Here is a 21,718-nt window from a genome sequence, read left to right as displayed (position 1 = left end):
TGCAATTTCACAGACCATTATTTTGAGAATAAATTCTGGTTAAAACCTTACTTCTTCAGGGACTCCGTGCATGTTTGTTGCTGTTGTATTCAAATGCTTTTCTCTGCCTTGGGGTCTGCGTAGCAGCCAATTGCAGCTGTGCCGGCTGCCGTGCTGCATTCAGAGGGCCACGGTGGAGCTGGCATAACGATTACTGCTTCTTAATGTCCGTTTCATTCAGGGAAACTCAGGAGGGGTTTACTCTGGGAGTGCTGTTTTATTATCCTAGCACAGCAAAAACGAAGTCCCAGGGAAGAAAGAGCAACGCCGTTTGGCCCAGCTGTAAAGAGCCATTTACTGCTATAGAGAACTGTAATGTGTAGGGAACCTGTTTGGACGAAAGGTATGATAAATTATTACAGCCAATAAGTTCTTCGATTTTGTTCCCGGGGTCTGGTGAGCAGCAAGCATCAGGATCCAGTTACATGTTTCTTTTCTTGGATTGTTCACTATTTTCTGAAATCAGTTTCAGCAGAACAGCTTTTGACTGTCTCACTACGTTTTTTGCCATTAGAATTTCTTCTAAAGTAACTCAAATGTAAATTTGAAAAAGGTATATAGAACAAGTAATATTATAAATTCCTGGATTAAAAATACAGTTCTTGCCACAGCATTTTTCCAAGATAATTTTAGATTTCTAAAGTGCTTAGTATACCTTGTTAAATGGTACAGCAAATCAAGTAGCACCAGCCTTATATGTATGTGGATAGTATCAAGCCAAAAAACCTCAAATTTGGCTTTGGCCATATATCTCTATGTTTGTGTGATCATGTAAGCATGTATGTGTATGTTAGAGTGGGCATACAGGGAAGCTAATTCATCTGTTACAGAAATTAGAAGTCAAGGTTATTTTCTAAACTTCAGCGGCTGTGGATTGATAAAATGTCCGAGTATACTGTAAAACAGAGGAAGCAAGTGAAAAAACACACTGCATACTATCTGTCTCATTTGCATGCTTACCTAGCTTAATTTTTTTGTTTTCTATTGTTTTCTTTGCAAGTAGCTATACTTACAATTTTCCTGAAGTTACATTTACTTTGGGAGAATATAGGAAACAAATAGCACTTTACTCAGTTCTGAACTTTGAATTGAAAAATTTACAAAATATTTTTAGACGGGATTACGATTTTAACATTATATATCATTTCAGTATTTTAAATAAAAGGATAGCATGGCTGTATCACATTTATGTTTAAAAGGTATGTGAGCAGTTTGTAGAATTTAATGACTTAGTTAATATGCTACTTATTTAGTTTTTATATTTTATTTTATGAACTTTTATTTTCAATTGTGGTGCTGGAAAAAATACATTTCTGTAATATCTTAACAGAAAGTATATTATCTATGTGGTTTATTTCTCTACTTTATGCAATATTTAATCATTGCCCCGAATTAATACATGATTAAAAAGTATTCAATTATAAGTAAAGATCTGAAGAAAATGTGAAGATTTTTTTAAAAGCTAATTTTAAAATTAGTCCCATTTTAACTCCAAAAGGATGCAAGTAAAAATATATACTGAAGAAAATGGATTGATTTAAAAAGCATAATTATTTTATTTGTGTTGGATTGAACAGAAAGTGGTAAGCTGTATCGCAGACTTGTAGAATTTCCATATTATTTTAGCTAGAGTTAATCAAAGATGGGCTTCCTAAATACTGAAGCAAAGTTCCCAGTGTGTTCTCATAGCAAATCTGTAATTGTTCTTCAAAATTCATTTGAGTAATATTTAAAAGTAATTAGCTGAGCTTTACAGTTACATAACTTTGGCTGATCGTCTGATGTAACTGATAATAAAACCTTTGGAGGGTAAAATAATCGGAAGCGATTTCATGTAAACAAAGTTTCTGTATGTATTATAATATTTATTTGCACACATGTGCAAAACCATGTTCTTGTGTGTTTGCATGCATGTTTGAACAGTTCATTTTATCAAGGGTTTTCTCCTGTATAAAATGAATTATGTCATGGTGTTAGATTTTTGCTGTACTTACAGTATTTGTACTGCTGTTCCAGGTGAGCTCTGCGTTCAATTAGAGTCACAGCTAAGAACCAAATGTACATGCTGCTCTGCACATTCAGAATGTTAGCTCCACTGAAGCACAGTTTAACTTGATTGATACTTGGATTTTAAAGCAAATAAGGACTAATTTTTGCCTGTGGCAAGAAATCTTTGAAGTTTCATGCCTGTGCTGAGGCTGGATTAGTTAAGCGGTAGGACTGGGGCTGGGACTATGACCTTGTTGTGCTTGGCAGGTTGTGATAAATGGGGGAATCTTTCTTAACCTCGTGGCCAAAACATTCCAGGATCAGGTTGGGGAGACAGGAGAGGAGGGAGGGGGTCAAAAGACGCAGGAGACTTGGCATGTTAGAGCCGAAGACAAAAGACACTTGCTTGTTTTTCTGAAATAGGGGCAAATGCACAGACTCTTGTGGGAAAAAGTCCTGCAGATGCATTGCAATATATCCTCTATTGTTATTTCTGACTGTTGACTTTGGTAGATGAAATTCATCCTTCACTATGAAGCTGTCTCTTTTTGTTTTGAGTGCTTTCAGAGTTTAGAGAATCTTGGTTGTTATATTTTCCTAAACTGAAGAGGGTTTTTTTATTTGATGCCTGAGATGTGTGTATAAATCCATCCAAAATAAATTGGAAGAACTCCTTATTCCAAGTAATTGCCTGTTAGCTAAAGAATTTACTGGAGGACTGCAAATATAAAAAAAAAGTTGTATGAATATTTTTTTAATAACCCACCAGTTAATTAATTGCTACTGGAAACCTAGTTCAACTATTTTATTTATAGAACATTTTGAAAAGTAAAACATACTTTTAAGTATTATAAAATTACATATTTTAATGTACCAGTATTAATAAAAAATCTAAGAAATTATTTGGATATGTTAAAGTAGTATACTGGGGCAAACCAGTCAGATTTTCATATCTGAAAAAAGAAGCAAAATTGCCTTTTATGTGAGCTGACATACGATCTATCAAGTGGTTCTTGTGGCATTTTAAGAGCTATACTGCCTCTGATGTTGTCCCCATTGGCTAATAATGAAAAATATGTTACTAGATGGTGGTTTGACATTTGTTTACACACTTTATACTGTAAATACATCTATTTTGGCTAGTGTTGAGAACTATAGCATAAAGCAAATTAAAAAAGAAGGTATTTTTAATGCGCTTTCTAATTGTGGCTGTTGTTACTAATATACAAGCAAACATATGATGTATCCCTTTGTATAGATAAAATCAATCATTTATTGTTTTACGATTTATTTCCCTGAATGACATTTTAACACTATGATATCAATAGCATTTTTAATGTCTATTGTAAGTGTTCCTGGAGTTCACCTGTTCATTAATATTTGAATAATTAAATGTAGATCATATAAATACAAAGTAGTTTCAGTAAATACGATTCTGCTTCTGTGCTGCTTACTAGCATATAGTAACTGTGTGTACATTATGTGTATTATATTTTCCTGTGTATTTATTATAAAGTATTTTATCTGTCATTTGCCTGTGATAAATTATTTTTTTTCCTACCCTTTGAAAAAAATGCTTGTTTCTTAGAAGCATTTTCTTCACTCTTATTGAAGATTTCTACAGGCACTGAACAGTAAACTAACCAGAAACTAACTAAATTTGGTTGCGTGACGATACAAATGCATGTGAATAGGTCTTAGAGTATATCCACTTGTTTGTGAGAATTTACTGCACCATTGTATGCCATTTTAAATTTCCTCTAAGAAATTATTTTTTCATGAGTTAACATCTGGGCCATAAAGAACTGATTATTTTATTTTGACTAGCAAGTAGTTTGAGGTACAAAGAACTTTTTTGCATCCTTACTCTAATAGAAGTAAGTTGCTAAAGTTTTTGGTTATCTAATGTAGTTAATTAATGTTACAACAGCTGCTGGAAATTATCACTACAATGTTAAACAAATTAGTTTCAGTAATGAGGAAGAACAGAAATGTATGAAACTGAAGAAAAAGGACAGCTGTTCACTGTGAATGTACAGGCGATTTACTTGGTAATTTTCAAGGTGGAATGGGATGTGCAATTGCTTATTACCTTCTCCTTCTACTTCGACTTTTTTCCCAGTTTTGAACACACTTTTATTTTTAATTTGCAGTGTAGTCATTTTTATACATTTAAAGTAGGTGGGGTTAATTGCAAAAGCCTCAGTGCATTGTACAAAAAATCCTAGTGTTGTAGAATTAGCTGATGACTTCAGCTTGGGCGGTTTTCATAGAACAAATTATTTGTTCGTGTTCATATTCACAGATATAATCTGTTGAAAAGTCAGATATTTATGGTCAAATATCTTTGATCTACTACCAGGAGAAAAACTACCATGGAATAGCAGAACAGGGGGTTTTGTTGGTGGTTTCTTATTGTGGTTTGGATTTTTAAAATTTTTATTTTATATTAATACTGTTTTAACATGGTCTCCATCTCATTCCCACCTTCCACAATGCCTACAAAACTCTGCCAGCTGATAATGGGTAGGCAGGTGCTGAGTTAAAATCCTGTTTATATTACCTGCTCATATTACCTTGTTCATCCTCCCTCCAACCTGTCCTCTTGCTCTGTCCACCTGTTGCTTTTTGCCATTAATTGAGCCTCCTGTCCTACAAAGGCATATGCACATACTTACCTTCTTTATTCTGAATCCTTTCATTGGAGGTAATGGGCCTAACAGCCATGTTCCTATTTAGACTTAAGCTTACATCTTTGTAGGCTTGTCCCAAACTTGACAACTCTTTAGCCCAGGGAATGCCTTTTGCTAAAGGAATGACTACAACAGCATGTTTGCATCCCCAGAGCTTGGCACATGTACTCAACGTGGAGGTACTCTTGCCTTTCAGGGTTGTGAAGGAAAGCAGTGAATAACTGGTATCCTTTCTGACAAAAATAATCAAAATTTAGAGCAGTAATTTCCTTTTTTTCTGTCAAACGTGCTGGTGTTCAGCTGGAGCTGAGGAAGCCAACAGTCTGGAATGATCCTTGCCTGCAGCTCCCCTTTCCTGAGCCTGATCACAGCACAACTTCCCAGTGGTGAGATCATTTAATTGAAGTTGACATTTTAGACCAGGTATAGTCTGAACTCTGGTCAGGATGTGGAACTGAATTGCTTTAATGAAGAAGTCAGATAACCTTTCTTCATCTGTGAATAATGGTCATTTACATTTTCTCATTTTCTGGTACTCTTGTGTCACATACAACAGTGTCCACTGAATACAGTTGTCTCTCCTGAGAAATGAAGAAGGGTCCAAATGACACAGAAGTGATTTGAGTTCTTCTTAATAGATACACACTAAAAAATGTACTGAAAAGCTGCAGTACATCACTAGTTTTTCTCCTTTGCTGAAGGACATCTACAAGGATCAACATTTCTTCCAATTCTATGTGACATACATATGCTTGACTGGCCACACAGCATGGGTTCCACTGTCAGACACTGCAGGTAATACACTGATATCCTACCATTACATCTGGCTCATATAGCTATAGCTATAAAAAGCAGTGAAGAAAAGTTGGTTGGAAGTGTACCTGAGCAAAAGTGGTACTGGTGAACAAGTCGGTGCACTTGGAAGAGCTTGTGCCTACCATGTTATCTTGAATAACTCAGGTCTCAACCTAGGAACTTTCTTTGGGTCATCAATAACCTAAGTTGTCGTGCAGCTTAATCCACGTACAATGCTTTCAATGTACCCAAACTATTCCATCCCATTCCCTCAGACCATAAGAAGAATCAGGTATTCATTCATTCATTCTTAAATGGACCAGACTTTTATGAAGACTTTGGTGCTTGAAAGCTAATTAGTACAAAGCTCACGTTGTCAGGGTATTGTGAACACAGTAGACCTGTCTTTCTGTTCCACTAAACAACATTTTCTGAACTTTTTAAATATCATTCAAAACCATAATCTTTGTCTTTAAAGTCCCTTTAGCTCTGGGGTATACAATGCAACTGGTGAGTACACGCCTCTGAGACAGAGAGGACGGTGAAGCTGGTGGTAGTGTAGACATTTCTTACTCAGCGCTGACCCAGCATCAGTGAGTGAACTCTCAGTGTAGCTAAGAAACACAAGATTGTTGACCAAGAGTAAGGCACATTTCTGGGGGCTGATCTCCTTTAGCCTTAGCACATAGCAATATGTATATTAAAAATACAGAAGACAAACAAAAGAGTACAGGGAGAGAAAAAGGACTTCTCTGCTAAACTGGAATATTTTACGTATATGTGTTTCATCATCAGTGGCGAGGACGAGTATTTGACGGATGTGTGAACATGATGTTTACTGTACTTGGGTATCAGTATTTTCCTAGGTAGAAATCAGCATAGTGAAGAATGGAAAAGAGGAGGTGATCGACAAGGCCATTTGTTTAAATTTTCGGTAAGTGAGGGATGGAAAAAGCTTTGACAAGTGTTCTTTGATCTTAAGGGGGAAAGACAGATTATTTTCTGGTGAGGCAACCAAGTCAGGAGAGAAATTGGCCTTTGTTACTGGGGTGGTCAGTATGTGTAAGCTCTTGGGTGACCTAGGGGAAATCTAGATCCCAGTGAGGCACCAGCATCTTCAGAACGGGGAAATGCCTTGTGGCAGAGATACTTGACTTGTGGTAGAGAAATCAGCATTAGCAGTAGAAATACACTGTACTGTTGCTCATAGAAGATGGTTTCCACATGAAAAGAAAAAAGCATGTTTTATTATGCTTTATGGCACAGTACTATATGCCTTTAACAAAATAGCTTGAAGTATTTGCATGATGTATTTGCAACATGGCCAAGTTAACACAGCCATAGGAACATTAACTTTTGAACTTCCTGACTTTCATTGCTTTAAATTTCAGCTTCAAAGTTTACTTTTTTTTCTTTGCATTTGTTGGCCCTGGTTAGTTTTGAAAAGCAGGAGGAAAGAAAGTTCAGGTTTGCTGAGGGGGCACTGAACTTTATGCATATAACGAGAGACAATTTGTTATTCCTTTGAATATTAAATGATAACTCCAAAACAGTTTTGATACACCTAGTTTGCTTATGATATTTCTGTGGATCTGATGAATCACAAGATTAAACCTAGAAAGCATTGCACAGCATGGCTCTTTTCCTACATCCCAGTATGTTTTTCTCCTGAAAAAAGAGATCAATGGTATCTGGGAATGCTGAGATTTGAAAAGCAAACACATAAAACTAATAAAAACTGTGTGGTTGCAACAAATCTGGAGGACATCATAGGACCATTACTGGGGTAAAAATCAGATGCATTTTTCTGTGTCTAGATTAAGAACAGTATCTTCTAGCTCATTTACAGTTTGGCGATACTAGGGAGGCACCAAGGGTATACTTGCAGATGCAGATGCACTGAGACATACTGCTGACTTGTAAAGGTAAAAAAAGGCCACAGGCTTGTCTTTAGTGGTTTGTTGTTTTTTTTTTTTTGTAGGTTTTTTTGTTTTGTTTTGTTTTGTTTTGTTTTTTAAAAGACAGGGAGGGAGGGAGGGAAAAGGAATGTCAGAGAGAAAAAATAGAATGAGAGATTTCCAGTGCTAGTGCGTTAGTATTTCTTCCAGAATGTGACTTGGGCAATAAATGAGCTCCAGGCTGGTGGAGCTTCCCTGCTTTTGCAACTGCTGAATGGGAGCTAACTGCTTTTCTTTCTTTTTCTTTCTTTCATTCTGGGAAGGGAGCCAGGCTGAAGGCCCATCCTCCCAGCAGGACGGGGGAAAGTGTTCTGTGAGCTATGAGCTATTAGGTAACCCAGGCTGAAACAAAAAGTGCTATTGTGGTGTGGCATTTGCCCTGCCTGCCCCACCAGTTAGGTGAAGGCATATTTCCTTCTTTCATCGTACACAAACAAACAAAAAGAAAAAAAGAATGCCAGTTTTTCCCACAGTGCATGTATAAATGTATTTCAAAATGTAGAGGATAGTACTTTACAGGTTCCAGTCGCTTAAATTATGACTTGACTGTCACACCCTCTGGTATTTTTTAAAGTGCACTTGTGCCAAAGGCAATTTAATATGTGTTTTTAAAATTTTTGCAGGTATAAAAAGACTTTAAAGAAGCTTAGAGCTCTGAACCGAGTGAACCCATTAATCAGGTTGTAAAAACAAACATGCAGGAAACACTTCCACTAGCAAGAAAGTACCAGGGAAGGAAAGCTTTGTCCCCAAAGATAGCATATGAATGAGAAAGTTGAGTAGTTAAAGTTGTCTCAGATTTTATCAGTTTACGTCATAAATACACCTTAGTGACACCTACTTCTGTAAAACTTTTCAATAGAAACAGTTTTATATTGGATAAAACTTTCTAAGTAGCGCAAAGGCTTGTGCCAATGGTAAGACTGTGCAGTGTTCCTGAAAGGTGCAATCCGTATGGTCTCCCTGTAAGAATGAAAAAGGCATTTACCCGGACTGATGAAATCCCTATTTACCGTCTATGTATTGTGCATACCAGCAAGGGCTCTAGTGTGTCGCCGCTCATCATGACCGCCTGGTGAAATAAGATCATGGGGACACGCCGCGCCACTTTGCAGCTGCTTGGTCTGTCTTTAGGCTGATTCGTGTCAAAGTTTCATCCACGCTGTTCTCTGCAGAGGTTTATACAGAAAACCTAAAGCATTGTGGGAACGGTGAAGAGTTTCACTTCAAAAAGTGGAAGCATTCAGCAGATTAGTATATGTTTTGTAAGTGATAGCTCCTTCTATAAACAATTAGAGTCAATGACTGGTTCAAAGAAGCTGAGGCTCTAAAGCATGAAACTAGCAGGAGACATCTCTCCATTGCTGCAGTCAGTGTTGCAGGGAGAGCGGGTTTCGTGGAAGGTGAAATGAGGCACACAGGCTGTGTGGTGACAGTGGGCACTCCCTACCTTGCTGGCAGCTCAGTTCTATTTCCTCAGTGTTTTCCTCACTACCTGTCCTCTTCAGTAGCCAGCAGAGAGAAGCAGCTGTTATTCACAATTAATCTTGGCATAATTCCACTCTGTCTGAAATAGTTGACTACTCTGGGTCAGGTGAAATACATCTATATCTTTCTGTTAGATGTAAAGGAAGCCTGGGGTGACAAGCCTAGATAGATTTAGGTGCCTAAACTGCAGGTATTTGATACTAGATGTAAATAAAATAACCCTCTGGGTTATTTTTCATTGCAAGTTACATGTACACCGCATAGTGTTGCAGACCAGAGTTACTACTTTATTTGCCTGGGGAGGAGTGGAGGAGACCGAAGGGTAGCAATGATACATTTAATTATGAACATGTCTTACCTTAGGAAAGGTTTGCATGGAAAATAGAAAGAAGTGACAGTGGAACAGCAATGGTTTCCTCTGTTTTCATCCCTTCCTCTCACCCCTGTGCTGTGCTACACATTTGATGCCCCCACACAGTGTCCACAGTGTTCTTATTCCATTTCTAAAGATGTGGAAACATATATGATGTCTTTCAGTATGAAGTCTCATCTACTGTGCTACATAAAATACAAAGGTCAACTTAAGTAGTCTTCTTCCATACCTGAAACTTCAAAATAATTTGCATTCTACTTTCTTTTTTTTAAAAAAAAAGGTCAGCATATTCAAAGCTCTGATCTGTTTTGATTAGAGTTGTTGATTTTAGTTGATGCCATAACAATTCCATTGCTAAGAAAGTGGAAGAGACTAGTGCACAGGTAAACCTAGCTTATGTGATGAGTGAAAAACTTGTTTTACTTAGGACTAGCTCGTGTAGATTTTAATATAAAAAATACTTTAATAGTGAATTGGAAAATAAGTTGATTCATACAGCATGCTTTTCCTCATTCTTCCTTTGCGATTAGAACTGATATTTTCCAATCTGCTGAGATATGAGAAATGCACTTTAGAATGTGATTCACTTAAAATACAGCTATGTACAGTCTCTCCACTGTGAACAATTGGGGAAAAAAATTTTTCTATTGGTTCAAGGTCTTCTGCTCAACAGTAGCATCAGTGTTTGTGTTTTTAATTAAGTCAGAAACCTACGCAAAATTTGATAGTGAGTAACTATGATATTAGATTTTAATATACCTTTTAATTTCACGTTACAGTTAAATAAAAACTGGTTTTATACATTTATGTTATATAAGTATTCTTTTCAGATGTTTCTTTAGGCATCTTCAGCATTTCTGTTTGTTTTTGCAGAAGCCTCACTGAGATTTTCTCTTTGCAGGACATGCACAGCTATAGTATTATTTGAATTTAGCCGTCAAAAAAATGCTTCATTCTCAATAACACCTCGATACTTTTTAAAAATGAGTTTGAAAGCATATATATTTGCAGAATGGCTACAATTTGTTACTAAATTGTGGCACTGTATCTTTAAGCTAGCCCTGGTCCTGTTTTTGTAGGTCAAGATAATGTCATTATTTGTTTTATGGTAGCAATGAAGGATGTCATAGCAGTAAAGGAAACCTTTGTTTCAGTAGGCGTTGTACAGACAGTCTCTGCTAAGGTTTTTGTTGTTGTTTTTAAGATGGTTGTAAAACTAAATGTAAACAGTGTCAAAGTTGGCATCTACAAAACGTTTGAAAGAGAAGCTACTTTTCTTTACTATTCATTCTCATAGCAGTGCCACAGACATCCTGAGATACATTCTTCTCATGTATTTCTATCAGACCCTTCCCCCTGATTGCCCCATCCTCTCCTGGGGCCATTCGACAGACACGATCCCTTTGCTGGACAGTGAGTAGAAGCTGGTGAGCTTTCACCAGGGTAGTTTGCTGCAGGGAGGTGTCCAGGCAGTAAAAGTGCGCTTGATCTGCCCACATTGAAAACAAATCAGAAATGGCATTAGCACAGGCTAAACAAGCACGTAGGCATGCTTTAAGAGATGTCTCTGGGTCTGCAAAAAGGACTTTTGCCTCCTCATTCTTGTCTCTTTGATGCCAGAGCTTCCATAGCTCAAATATGCAGAGCTGCTTCCTCCAGTTCCAAAGCATTGCTGGCTCTATTCATGCCCTGTTGCTCACCTACCAATTTGGGAGGGGTGCTTGAGGCAATTTTTGATGAAGTAGATGAAGCTCAGCAGATTTGTTGCCAGAATAATTTACTGCTGATGTTGCAAGAATTTTCAGCAGTGCTTATTGTAAATGTTAGAAGAGATTTCTCACCTGTGTTGCATTATGAGTTTAATACCATGATTGTGTGTGCAAGAACACCTCGCAGAACAGGACCCGTTCATGGTTTAACATCTAGTGTAATGAGGCCCAATAAAATCATGTTAAAAGGATGTTAATGTTGCAAAGGAAAACATCAGAAGCAAGGAAATGCCAGAATTAATATGGCCTGTGGAAATCTAGTCTCTTATGCATTATGGTGCAGATCTTATTACATGACATACTAGGCTTTCCAGGGGATGTGTCCTTTTTTCAGTGAATGTGTAGTTAGTTTTTTCTTTTTATGTTTCTCAGTCTATATTTGTTTAACACAAAGCATCCAAAGGCCATGCTTAATCTAAAATCATTCATTATGTAGTATTTCTCATATACCTTAAGTGAAGTTCTTCAATGCTTAATAAATGCATCTCTTTCTCACACTACCCTCATAGTATCAGATACTTGTAACAGTGTTAATATTTAAAATACAATGAACCAAGGCAGAGATGAAGGCAGAAAATGTATTAAAAGTTGACTGGTTTTTCCCCAATTTGAGTCAAATTAGACCTTCATTTTTCTGGATAAACACAACGTTTATACACTGCCTTGTAATTTCAAAGTATAGTTTCCCAGCTTGGATCATTAATTAGGTCTGCAGTGCAGCTGGTGTAGCAGAACGAGCCTGTTACTCTGGGCAAACTGGTCACTAAAGACTTTACTAGTGAGTTTCACAGATACCTGATGAATGCTCAGGCTTGTGTTTGTGGTGTTAGTCCCAAATCTAATTAGAAGAGAGGAGAGCAAACTGCTGTGCTGTCCCATCCCAGCCAGCCCCTGTACTCTTCCCCATTCCACCCCTATGCCTGCCACATTTTTTTTCAACCGGCTTCTGCTCTCTGATTTTGCCCCCTGCAGATCCCATTCTTTGTTTGTCTACTGATTTCTGTTCCTTTTCTCTGTTCCTCCCTGTATTTAAGTCTACAGGGGGTTTCTGTTTCAGGGTATTGCCTGGGTACCTGCATGGTGGGAGACAGGAGTGACAGAGGAGAGAGGGACAGTTTTGCTAACGTCAGTCCCTTTCCTGATGTCAGGGGGGCTCCAGCCGCTCGGGAGAAGTAATCCTAAGTCTTATTCAGCACCAGCATCTTTTGAGATGGAGAGTATTCAATGCAGGTAGGGTCTTCAAAAATTCAGGAGCCATACTACAACAGGAGTCCACTAATGGTGTGAAAGCAGGGCTTTTAGAAGCTTATAAACTGAAACAAATTTGGGCACCATTTCACAGAGATGATGGTTCCTGGCTACTGGTACACCTTGGACTGCCCCCACTTCCAGTTTTGGGGTTCAGCCTCCAAACTTGCAGGAGCTAAATCTGCTCAGCAGCATAGTGGTGTGACTTTTAAAATGTACGCAACAGCGTGTTTTCTCAAAAATTTGCATTTAAGAATTTTTAGCTGGAAACATTTCAAACAGGCAGGGTAGGAGATTTCAGCATAGTTTGACAAAATTCAAACCCTACTGAAACTGGTAACTTCCCGCTCTTGTGAATAATTTTCGACATGCATATAACTAAAATGATGAGAAAACCTGTGTAAACAGGGGGGGTGGGGGGTGGGGGGAAGAGAAAATAGAGCAGAAGTAAAGAAAAAGTTCTTTTTATAGCATTTAACACATGAGAATGGAAATAAATGTGATGTTAGTGACAGTTAATTATTTTGAAAACAGTCAGCAAGGCAGATTAAGAGGAAAAACAGTGCAGCTGAAGACAAAGGGAACAATATTTGGTCTTTGATCAGATGTTTTCACAGTCATTTTCTGTTCACCTTCAAGGGTGGCATAATTTTATGATTAACAAAATGTGTTTTGCTACTTGAGTAGCCTTAAAGAGAAATGGTGCTCATTCCATATGGCCACTTGAAAGAAAATCACATGCCTGTTCCTCCTTTAAGAAAGAAGAATTTAATTATTGAATCTTTTCTCTCAAAGAGGGACTCTAAAGATACGCAATGAAGTTTACATTTAGTCTCAGAGGAAAAGACAAGTCTATACCATGTGCTTCTGCTGCACATTTCCTTTAGAGAATGATCACAGATGAAATGCATCATCTATATACCAAGCTAAAAAACTGAAGTACTCTTAGATTTAAAAATATTTTGTTTTCATTGCAATATTCTTGAATACAAAACACTCACTTTCCCCCCCCCCAAGTTTGTTGCATCTCACAGGAGGTGAGTCTTTTTGATGCAGCTGGTCTGTCACTTTTCTGCTACTCTGTTTTAAGGTACATCAAAATTTGTCAGTTGGTTGTGTTTTTTTTTTTTATGTTCACCACACATAATCTTTCAGCCATTTCAATGACTTTGTAATGTTGGTCAAAGCAAGATGCAGTAGTATCATGAGCAGGGGTAGGACAACGCATCTGTGAGTACCCAGCTATTTCTTAACTGGGGGAAGAAGCACTTCTCATCCCTGCCCAAGGAAACCAAGGCTCTTAATATATTGTGTATGTTAAAAGATCTCAGGTAGTGTACTGTGTGTTAGAATTTTCTTTGCGTTTCTGTGGTAACTGCCCACCACAGGCCCTGCCATCACTTTGCAAAATCAGTGTTGGGATGTGCTGGGTGACTGTCAGACTCTCCAGCAACTGGTTAAAGTCAGTGGTTGAACTTTCCTGACCTGGGGAGTGAGATCTGAGCCCAAGTGCAAGTGTGACAGACAGTGCTACTGGTGACAACCACATGAACAGCAGAGGAATGGGAAAGGAATGTATAAATGCCAGTAAATTTAACAGCAAGGAGACAGCAAAAATAGCCTGGTAGTTAATATGTGCTAAAGGGAAAAAGAAAAAGGAGCTATACTAGGAATTAAGTAAGTTAGATGCATTTATATTTTCATTAATTTTATTTTAATTATGTTATTATATTTTATATTTTTATATTTTATAATCATACTTCATACTCCTTAGCACATTATATTTTTAATTATTTTAAAGTATATTTTATATGGAAAATGAAAAGATTCTTTTCTGGCCAAGTCCCTCTGTAACTCAGTTGAGACAATCTCCTTCTGAAAGTACACACCTCCTCCGAAGGAAGGGCTGTTTCAATTTCAGTGTCTCTGAATGATTTGAAGGTTTTTGAATGGTTGGCTGTGATGTTGTCAGTACACCAATCTGAATGACTGTTTCTCTTGTTGTATGTGAAGACACACTGCAGGCATTTTTCTTGGTATTCGATCATGTGCTTATATCTCAAGTATTTTACTGTATTTCAGATCCAACATTACTTCAGTAACAATGTAGTGATCATGAAACTATAGCAATGATGTTTGTTTCTGAACGTTTATGAAATAGTACCTGTGAGTTTTGGTTTACACGAGCCTTCGCTGTCTCATGCTGAGCCACTGCACCATCACATACCTCCATGGCACTCCATTGTGACTACCAAGTCCATGGAGTAGCACAGCAGGAACAGTGAAGAAAGAATCCAAGAGGAGGAAAATTATTGGTGATGAAACTGAATAATTGGATAGGTTGAAAAAGTTTTGTAGTAAAAATCAAGCAAATCATAATTAGAAGATCCTTTGTGTTTGCTACTTGTTTAGTGTTTTGGATGACCCCTATTACAATAATACAGACAGTTTTAAGTTATCGTCATGGGGAAATTTTTATTGCTGCTACTGGAATCTGATTTCTATGAATAACCATGTATGCAGCCATATTATTTTTTCAGTGTCTAGAATACAAATGAAGAACAAAAATGACCATCTGTAGAACCATGTTTGTACTCAAACATCTGTGAGTGATGTTGCCTAGCATTCAGTTGAGGTATTTAGGGAAAATTTGCCTAATCCTTGTTCTGTTGGAATTGGTGAATATTTTGCCAATTACTTCAATAGAAATGCTATTCTATTGAACATTCACGATCTTTTCTTTCCTAAATGCTTTTAAGTAGCAAAAATGTGTAGAAGAATCTCTTGATGCAAAGGTATTCCCCAAAATTCTCATTGAACATTTGCTAGTTTTAATGGGAACGTTCTCTGTATTGTGTCAGTCACATCAAGTGAGTCTGAGTGACAGTGGTGTTTCTAGATGGCTTTAAAAATGGAGTCTTGAAACCTCCCACACAGCCCTGAATTCTGCATTAGCACAGAAGTGTGCAAATATTTTTTTTTTTTCTCTTCTGAAAGTACAAGAAATCTAAATTACCAGAAGGTACAATTAAATTTTTGCAGGAATGTGTGAAGATCCCAATGAGATACCTAGTCTGCAAGAGAACAGTTTTCTATTTTTATGTGAAAATGATGGATTTTTTTCACCTTTAATGAGCCTACAGCAATGTAATGTGAAGATTAAACCGGAAGTTGAAGTACCTTTTACGTAATTGTATGTTGCAGATATGAGTGAAAACACTGTATGTGTTCATTGATGCAATAGGAAAATACAGTTAACATACAGTTAGCAGATTCACAAAATAAAATTAACATATGAATTATTTAGCTAACGCTGTGCTTTGCCCCAGAATCTGGTGTTTATTATTGTGAACTTTAGCAGGAAACAGAATCAGTATCAATTGGGAAAACATTTCTTTACCAAGCTGAGAACAGTATGGCTTTCTCATTTCGAAGTGGGGAACCTGGTTCTTTGGTTTCTTTGTTCCTAGTTGGACTTCTCCCATGCTATTTTAGCCGAACATTTTACATACTAATGGAGCCTGGGGAAGTGCAGTTGGCAGCTGTTCATGGGATAATAATGAAACACACTGTTTAGTATTGCATACTGCTGCTGTAAAATGCGGGAAGTATTTTATAGAGATCATGGTGAGCAGAGCTGGATCCACTTTAAGCGCTGTAAGTGCGTGAACCGTGAGCAAGGAAGTTGTGTTTCAAGTGAGAGTAACTGGCACTCATTTGCTTTTGCAGGTAAAGAAACCGTGTACAGAGTCAGATGGTTCAGAGCCGCAGAATCCCAGGTACGGTACCAGAGGGCAAACGCCGACTGCCTGCAGCACGGTGGCGGGGTGCGAGGCGGAGCTGTGCTGTGGCTGCGTAGCATCAAAACATGAGAGACACGTTTTGCAAAGAATGAATGTTCGAAATCAATTTCAATGGTTTTCACTCTGGAAGGTTTTTTTTCTGTTTTCCCCAGTTAAAGATGCGGGCTAGAGTTTAGGCTGTTGAGTTTAGATGGTGCCATAACACTGAATTGTCATCCTCAATTTAAAAAACCCAAACCATTAAATAATCTGTGTAATCAAATCTAACTCTTTTCATTTATTACTTTTCCACATACCTGAGTCTTGCAGTTTATTAATAATATAATTTATTTTTAGTGTGGGGAATTCAGTCTTTATTTGGGAAAATTCAGCTTTATCAAAACTTCTTTGTTTTCACCTATGAAGAACATGCCACTGCATTAATAATTTGGGAAGAGGCCATATGTTATTTAAAAAAAAACTTCTCAAACACAGTCTTTTCTGATTTCATGTACATGGGGAAAAGGAAATCAATTTAACTTCCATATTTATGTATGTGTGTGGCTACTTTGGAGGAGGTGAAGTAGCAAATGTTTTAGATGTGCCATTAGGCGTGCATCTTGCTGTTGATTAGTAAGCTGCTGAACTACACTGGATGATTTTCTTCAATTTTTGGTGGTCTGCAGCACTTTTTGTCTATTTGTCTGGTTTCTGTTTAGAATACCTAGCTCAGATTCACAAAAAACTCAGAAGCTTTAATTGTGAGGGGAGGGCCACAAAACAAACCTGACATCATACTAACATTGTGATTAAAAATCAGAAAAGCATAATTCAGGGTCCCATCCTTAACTATGTCTTTGTGCCACTGTTACAGCAGGATCTTCTGGGGGTCACCTGCAATATTCAAGGTCGATAGAATATCTGTGGCTTGAGCTGTGCTGTACACCATCTGAATTTCTTTGATTAGGTCATGTCAGTTATTAATACATCCTTTCATTTAGGTTGGTAAGAACTGGATGTATGTGAGGGAATACAAAATGCAATGTCCTAATATGCTTCCAGTGAATTCAGTAGCAGTTTTGCCCTGGACTTCAGTGAAGGCATGTTTTGCCCTTCAGTCCTTGCTCCGTAACTTCTTAATGAAAAATGTATCTGCTGTGCTGCTGCTTTGAATTAAAGTTTAGTATAAAGGTCAGGCTCTTTCCAAGTGCTTTGATGGTATGGAGAATCCCAGCTTAGCTAAACACTTGTGCACATGCATAGTTTTAAGCATCTTGCTTGTCCAGTTGAGACTGTTACATCTCCAGTCTTTAAAAATGATTATGAAGTCCATAGACTGATGTAGTTTCATCAGTTTGATATTGCAACAGACTTGAGGACCCAGAATATAATGTACATCAGGAAATTTCTTACGAGCTGTAGTTAAATTCTTCATACCGAGTCTGAAGAATAGGTTATTTTTTTTCTCCCAAGTGCAAAAGGGAACCCATGTTACAAGTGGTCAACCTGGAGGCTAAATCTGGTAGTTTCATTTTTCTAAGGTGTACTTTCAAACACAAATGCTTTCCATTTTGAGCTCCGCAGCCTCAGTTTGAGGATCTATCAGATACAGTTGGAATTCACGTTGCTGGCCTGCGTGTGGGCAGTGCTGCATATACAGCCTGACTTTCCGGTCAGATCTCGGTTCGCGATGTGACTTTGGTCGTGCGGGGGGCTCTGTCGGTGCTGGCTGGAGCAGTGCTAGAGGGCACCGTGTGGTGCATAGAACTGTAAAGCCTGGAGCAAGGTAATTCTTCTCTAAACAAGGCTTAAGTGAAAACATTGCACATAAAATGAAACATCAGCATAAAAATGAATGCTGGAGACACACAGCCTTACAGAATAGCTCCTGGCTTGGGACCTAAGGCCAATATCATTCATTTATTTAGCTAGCTTTATAGTCTGTTGGTTTTGGATTTGAAACTATTACAATACATGCAGATGGAAAGTGTTTTTACAGTAGGGAAATAATTAAATTGGGTGTGGGAACTTTGTCAGGAGAATTCTTGGAGTGACATGTATCAGCAGATTCTTTGTCTTGCTTGGCCTTCATTTGTCTTTCAGAAAGAAACATTCAAACTGCAGATGTGACTTGTAAATTTTTTTAAGGGAATTTACTAACCTATGCAGCATATCAAAAAATGCTTTCCAGAAGTATCCAGCTATACATGCAGTAAAAATCAACCTTGCCAGCATTTATTTATAGAAAATGGTTGTTATCTGAACAGAGAGGTAAACTGCACAGATGGAGACAGAACTGTAGTTAAGAATTGATGTTGTGGTGAATAGGCGAGGTGTAAACACAAAAGGGTTTAAACATGCATGACACTTCAGTATTGCTGTCACAAATTTTGACTCACAAATTACTTAGAAATTCTTTCAAAGTTTCTCAGTTGTTATTTTGCTAAATCCCTATCAACTGATTGTGAATACTTCCTTTTATCCCCAAATGTTTAGATATTATACCTAAATGGTGGTATTATAGCTAATCATGGCAGTATCAATATTGTGGCATTCTTTCTTCATAATTTTGTAAGAAAAATCAAATTCACCCTGCAAGTCTGGGTAGCCATCTAGTCATGCAAAATGCTTACAGCTTTCTGGAGCTGTTGGTGTGTGAGACAGAGGCAGTAAATGGTTGGTACTTGCCAACTGTCATACTACAGGTCTGGCCGACACAGGAGTAACATGCATGGGTAACAACTCCAGCACACTGGCCCTGTATCAAATTCACTAGCAAGTTTAGGAAGAGAAGTTCCTGTGTTCAGAGCCTATAAACATATATTGCTCTTCATTTTCTTATATGATGGGTCTACTTTAAAATGGTACCAGTCCTGAGTATGCTGAACAGTTCCTACATTGAAGGTAATGTTATACAAGAATTGCTGAAGTCTGGTGCAGTGCATGAAAGTTAATTTGTTTGCAGTTATTAACCAGCTTCCTCTTGACACAGGTAACCGTCTAAGTCATTTTAATTCTAATAAGGGAGCATTTTGTTGCCATAAAATTTGTAAGCCACGTTTGCAGCCTCATACACCAAGACTTTGCTGTGGAAATGAGGTAAACACTAGCATATGTGTAATTCTGAAGTCTGGTAAAATGATAAATACCAAGTCCCAGACTCCCGCTCACACTCAGTTACAGCACGTTTGGTTTGGCTGCACATCCCAAGGCAGCATCTTTCCTTGAGACAACAGACTGCCTGATGAACACATCTCTGCTACCCCCAAATCCTCTTTCCCTTCCCACCAGGCCTGCCAGAGATTCCACTATAAAAGTCACATCAGGAATTGAGAACTGACAATAAGTATTGGGTTTTCTGGGCTATAGAATGAAATAGGGAGGAGAGAAATGAGGGGAGGGAGAGGAAGTTCCTGCAGATGGAAATTTGGCAGGGTCTTCTGCTGCTTCCTCAAAGTCCACTGATTGGGGGGTGTGTGTGTGTGTGAGGGTGGAAATGATGCTTTTTTACTCTCTGCAGAAGAATGAGGAGATTTTTCTGACAGCTGAGACAGTTTGGTTTTTTTCCTGGAAGGTTAAAGGAAAATGACCATACAGTTCATATACTTTCCCTCTTTAAAACATGATTTTTATATTGTGAAGATGGTATCTATGAGGAAAAAAAGGGAAAACTTGAACATTTTGACAAGTAGTTTTGTAAGCTTAGGATGAAAGTTAGCTGGCAAATTAACTTGTGAAAATACATAGTGGTGTCAAAAAGACATTACTTGTGTATTCACAGAAGTGCAATGGAGGGCAACAGATCTGTGTAATGGTAAGTTAAAGCTAAGCCCTGTGGAGTAAGAAGCCTTCATTCTTGTTGCATAATTTTTACTACAAACTTGTGGATCCAGTATCTCAAGCTATATCCATTCATCCTGACTTGTCTTTTCCTTTAAATACTTCTTTTTTTAAAACTTCTAAAAGCAAAAGAAGGGGAGAAGAAGCCACTCTTAAGCAAATTCTCCCTTTTAAAACTTTATTAGATGCTATAAGAAGAGTGTAATCAGAGGCATTATAGCTATTGCATTAGTACCAGCTACAAAAAGTTCATTCCTATGTATTAGTGAACCACAAATTCACCAGTGTTGATCACTGGTAAATATTGAGTCATATGCGTGGACACAGTTGCCAGATACACAGGCTGTCCAAAAAAGCACAGAGGGATTTTTTTATGTGTTTAAAAAAGGTCTCCAATATTTCAATTTAATGTGGGTTTCAGTGGGTCTTTTAGCATAGATTGCAGCTGTTCATCAAATGATTGCTGTTCTGTTCTTCCACACCCACGCTACTTAAAAGTGTACCACATAGTAAGATTTAAACGATATGGATTCATGTTCCTGTTTCTTCATCTTAAAAGTCTGTCTTTAAACTTCTGAATGAGAAATAGGCTTTCACGTTTTCTCAGTGGTCTCATTTTGATACCGGCTCATGGTATTTCATTGGTCAGGATATAGGCTGCATGTACGTGTCCAGAGACAACTGCTGTCATTAATGCATTTGCAAGTAAATAGGTAGTATTGAATGTCAGTGAGAGCTACCACAGTTTTCACATTCAATTCACTGGACCAAGGTTTGTTTCCTCTGTAATTTGAGGGCGGTGTTGTGAATACGATGTTTACTATACTTACTGTATCTGAGCTACATTAATACTGCATGGGTGCATTACTGAACAGTGCTTCCGTGGCCATCCATATATTTAACAAAAATGAAATGGAAAGTAACATGTATATTCTATATCTTATTCCAGACAACCACATAATCAAAAGTGTTTCATTCTCAGCAGTTTGGACTGTGTAAAATACAAATGAGATCTCTTTTTCACTGACTAATTTCCTCAACAAGACCTTCACAGTCTTATCTCAGGAGGATGATTGATTCTTTCTGTCAGGTATTGGCTTTATTTTAATACCATGTAATTGTACGTGTTTACCAGATCTAACATTGTAACTCCTGAACACAAATCCAAACTTTACAGGCATCTGACAGATTCTGTGATGAAGCTGTCATGCTTTTCCCATGACTGATCACAGCTGACCCTTTGCATACCAGTTCCTAGGAGAGTGAGACCAGCAGTACCTTCCCATTCATTTGCAGTTCAGGAGATGAACAAATGTTTATTGTTACATGGTGAAGAGGAGCTTTACAATTGAGCTGCCAAGCAGGAAAAGCCATCAATAAAATTTAAAGTTTCAGCAATTATAATAGAAAAAATAAATAGAATTTGTTGCACAGTAAAAATGGGCAAGCTCAAACTACCGAGTTTTCATATGTGTTGTTTAGCCACATTACTTTCCCTCATTTTTTTCTCATTCATGTCTTAAAAGTTTTTTAGAAGGTAAGGGTTTGTTGTCTGTCAACCATATGTAACTTACCTTGGCTAGAGGGTAATTTAAGTGCTTTTCTGAGTCAGGGATAGTGTAGCTCCACTGTATCTCACGCTGAATAATCTGTAGATCATAGTAATCTGATAAATGGGCTTCACTTGAAGAAATGAGATAGAGAGAATTCTGTTTGATTTAGACTTTGAAGGTGAGATTCATCT

General features: G+C 37.7%; 1 protein-coding gene across 10 annotated transcripts in view; it reads left to right on the top strand.

Moving 5' to 3' along the window:
• The window catches only part of EYA4 (EYA transcriptional coactivator and phosphatase 4), a 158,156-nt gene that overhangs the window by 65,337 nt on the left and 71,101 nt on the right, over positions 1 to 21,718 (top strand). For all 10 annotated transcript variants that reach the window (XM_040599295.1, XM_040599302.1, XM_040599300.1 and 7 more), the window contains exon 3: positions 16,082 to 16,131. In XM_040599295.1, coding sequence (XP_040455229.1) covers positions 16,082 to 16,131 — 50 coding nt within the window. The remainder of the gene's footprint in view (positions 1 to 16,081; positions 16,132 to 21,718) is intronic.

This window comes from Falco naumanni, chromosome 6 (genome assembly GCF_017639655.2).
Source record: "Falco naumanni isolate bFalNau1 chromosome 6, bFalNau1.pat, whole genome shotgun sequence".
NCBI lineage: Eukaryota > Metazoa > Chordata > Aves > Falconiformes > Falconidae > Falco > Falco naumanni.
The sequence above is the reverse complement of the archived record's forward strand: the minus strand, read 5'-3'. Positions and strand labels throughout refer to the sequence as shown.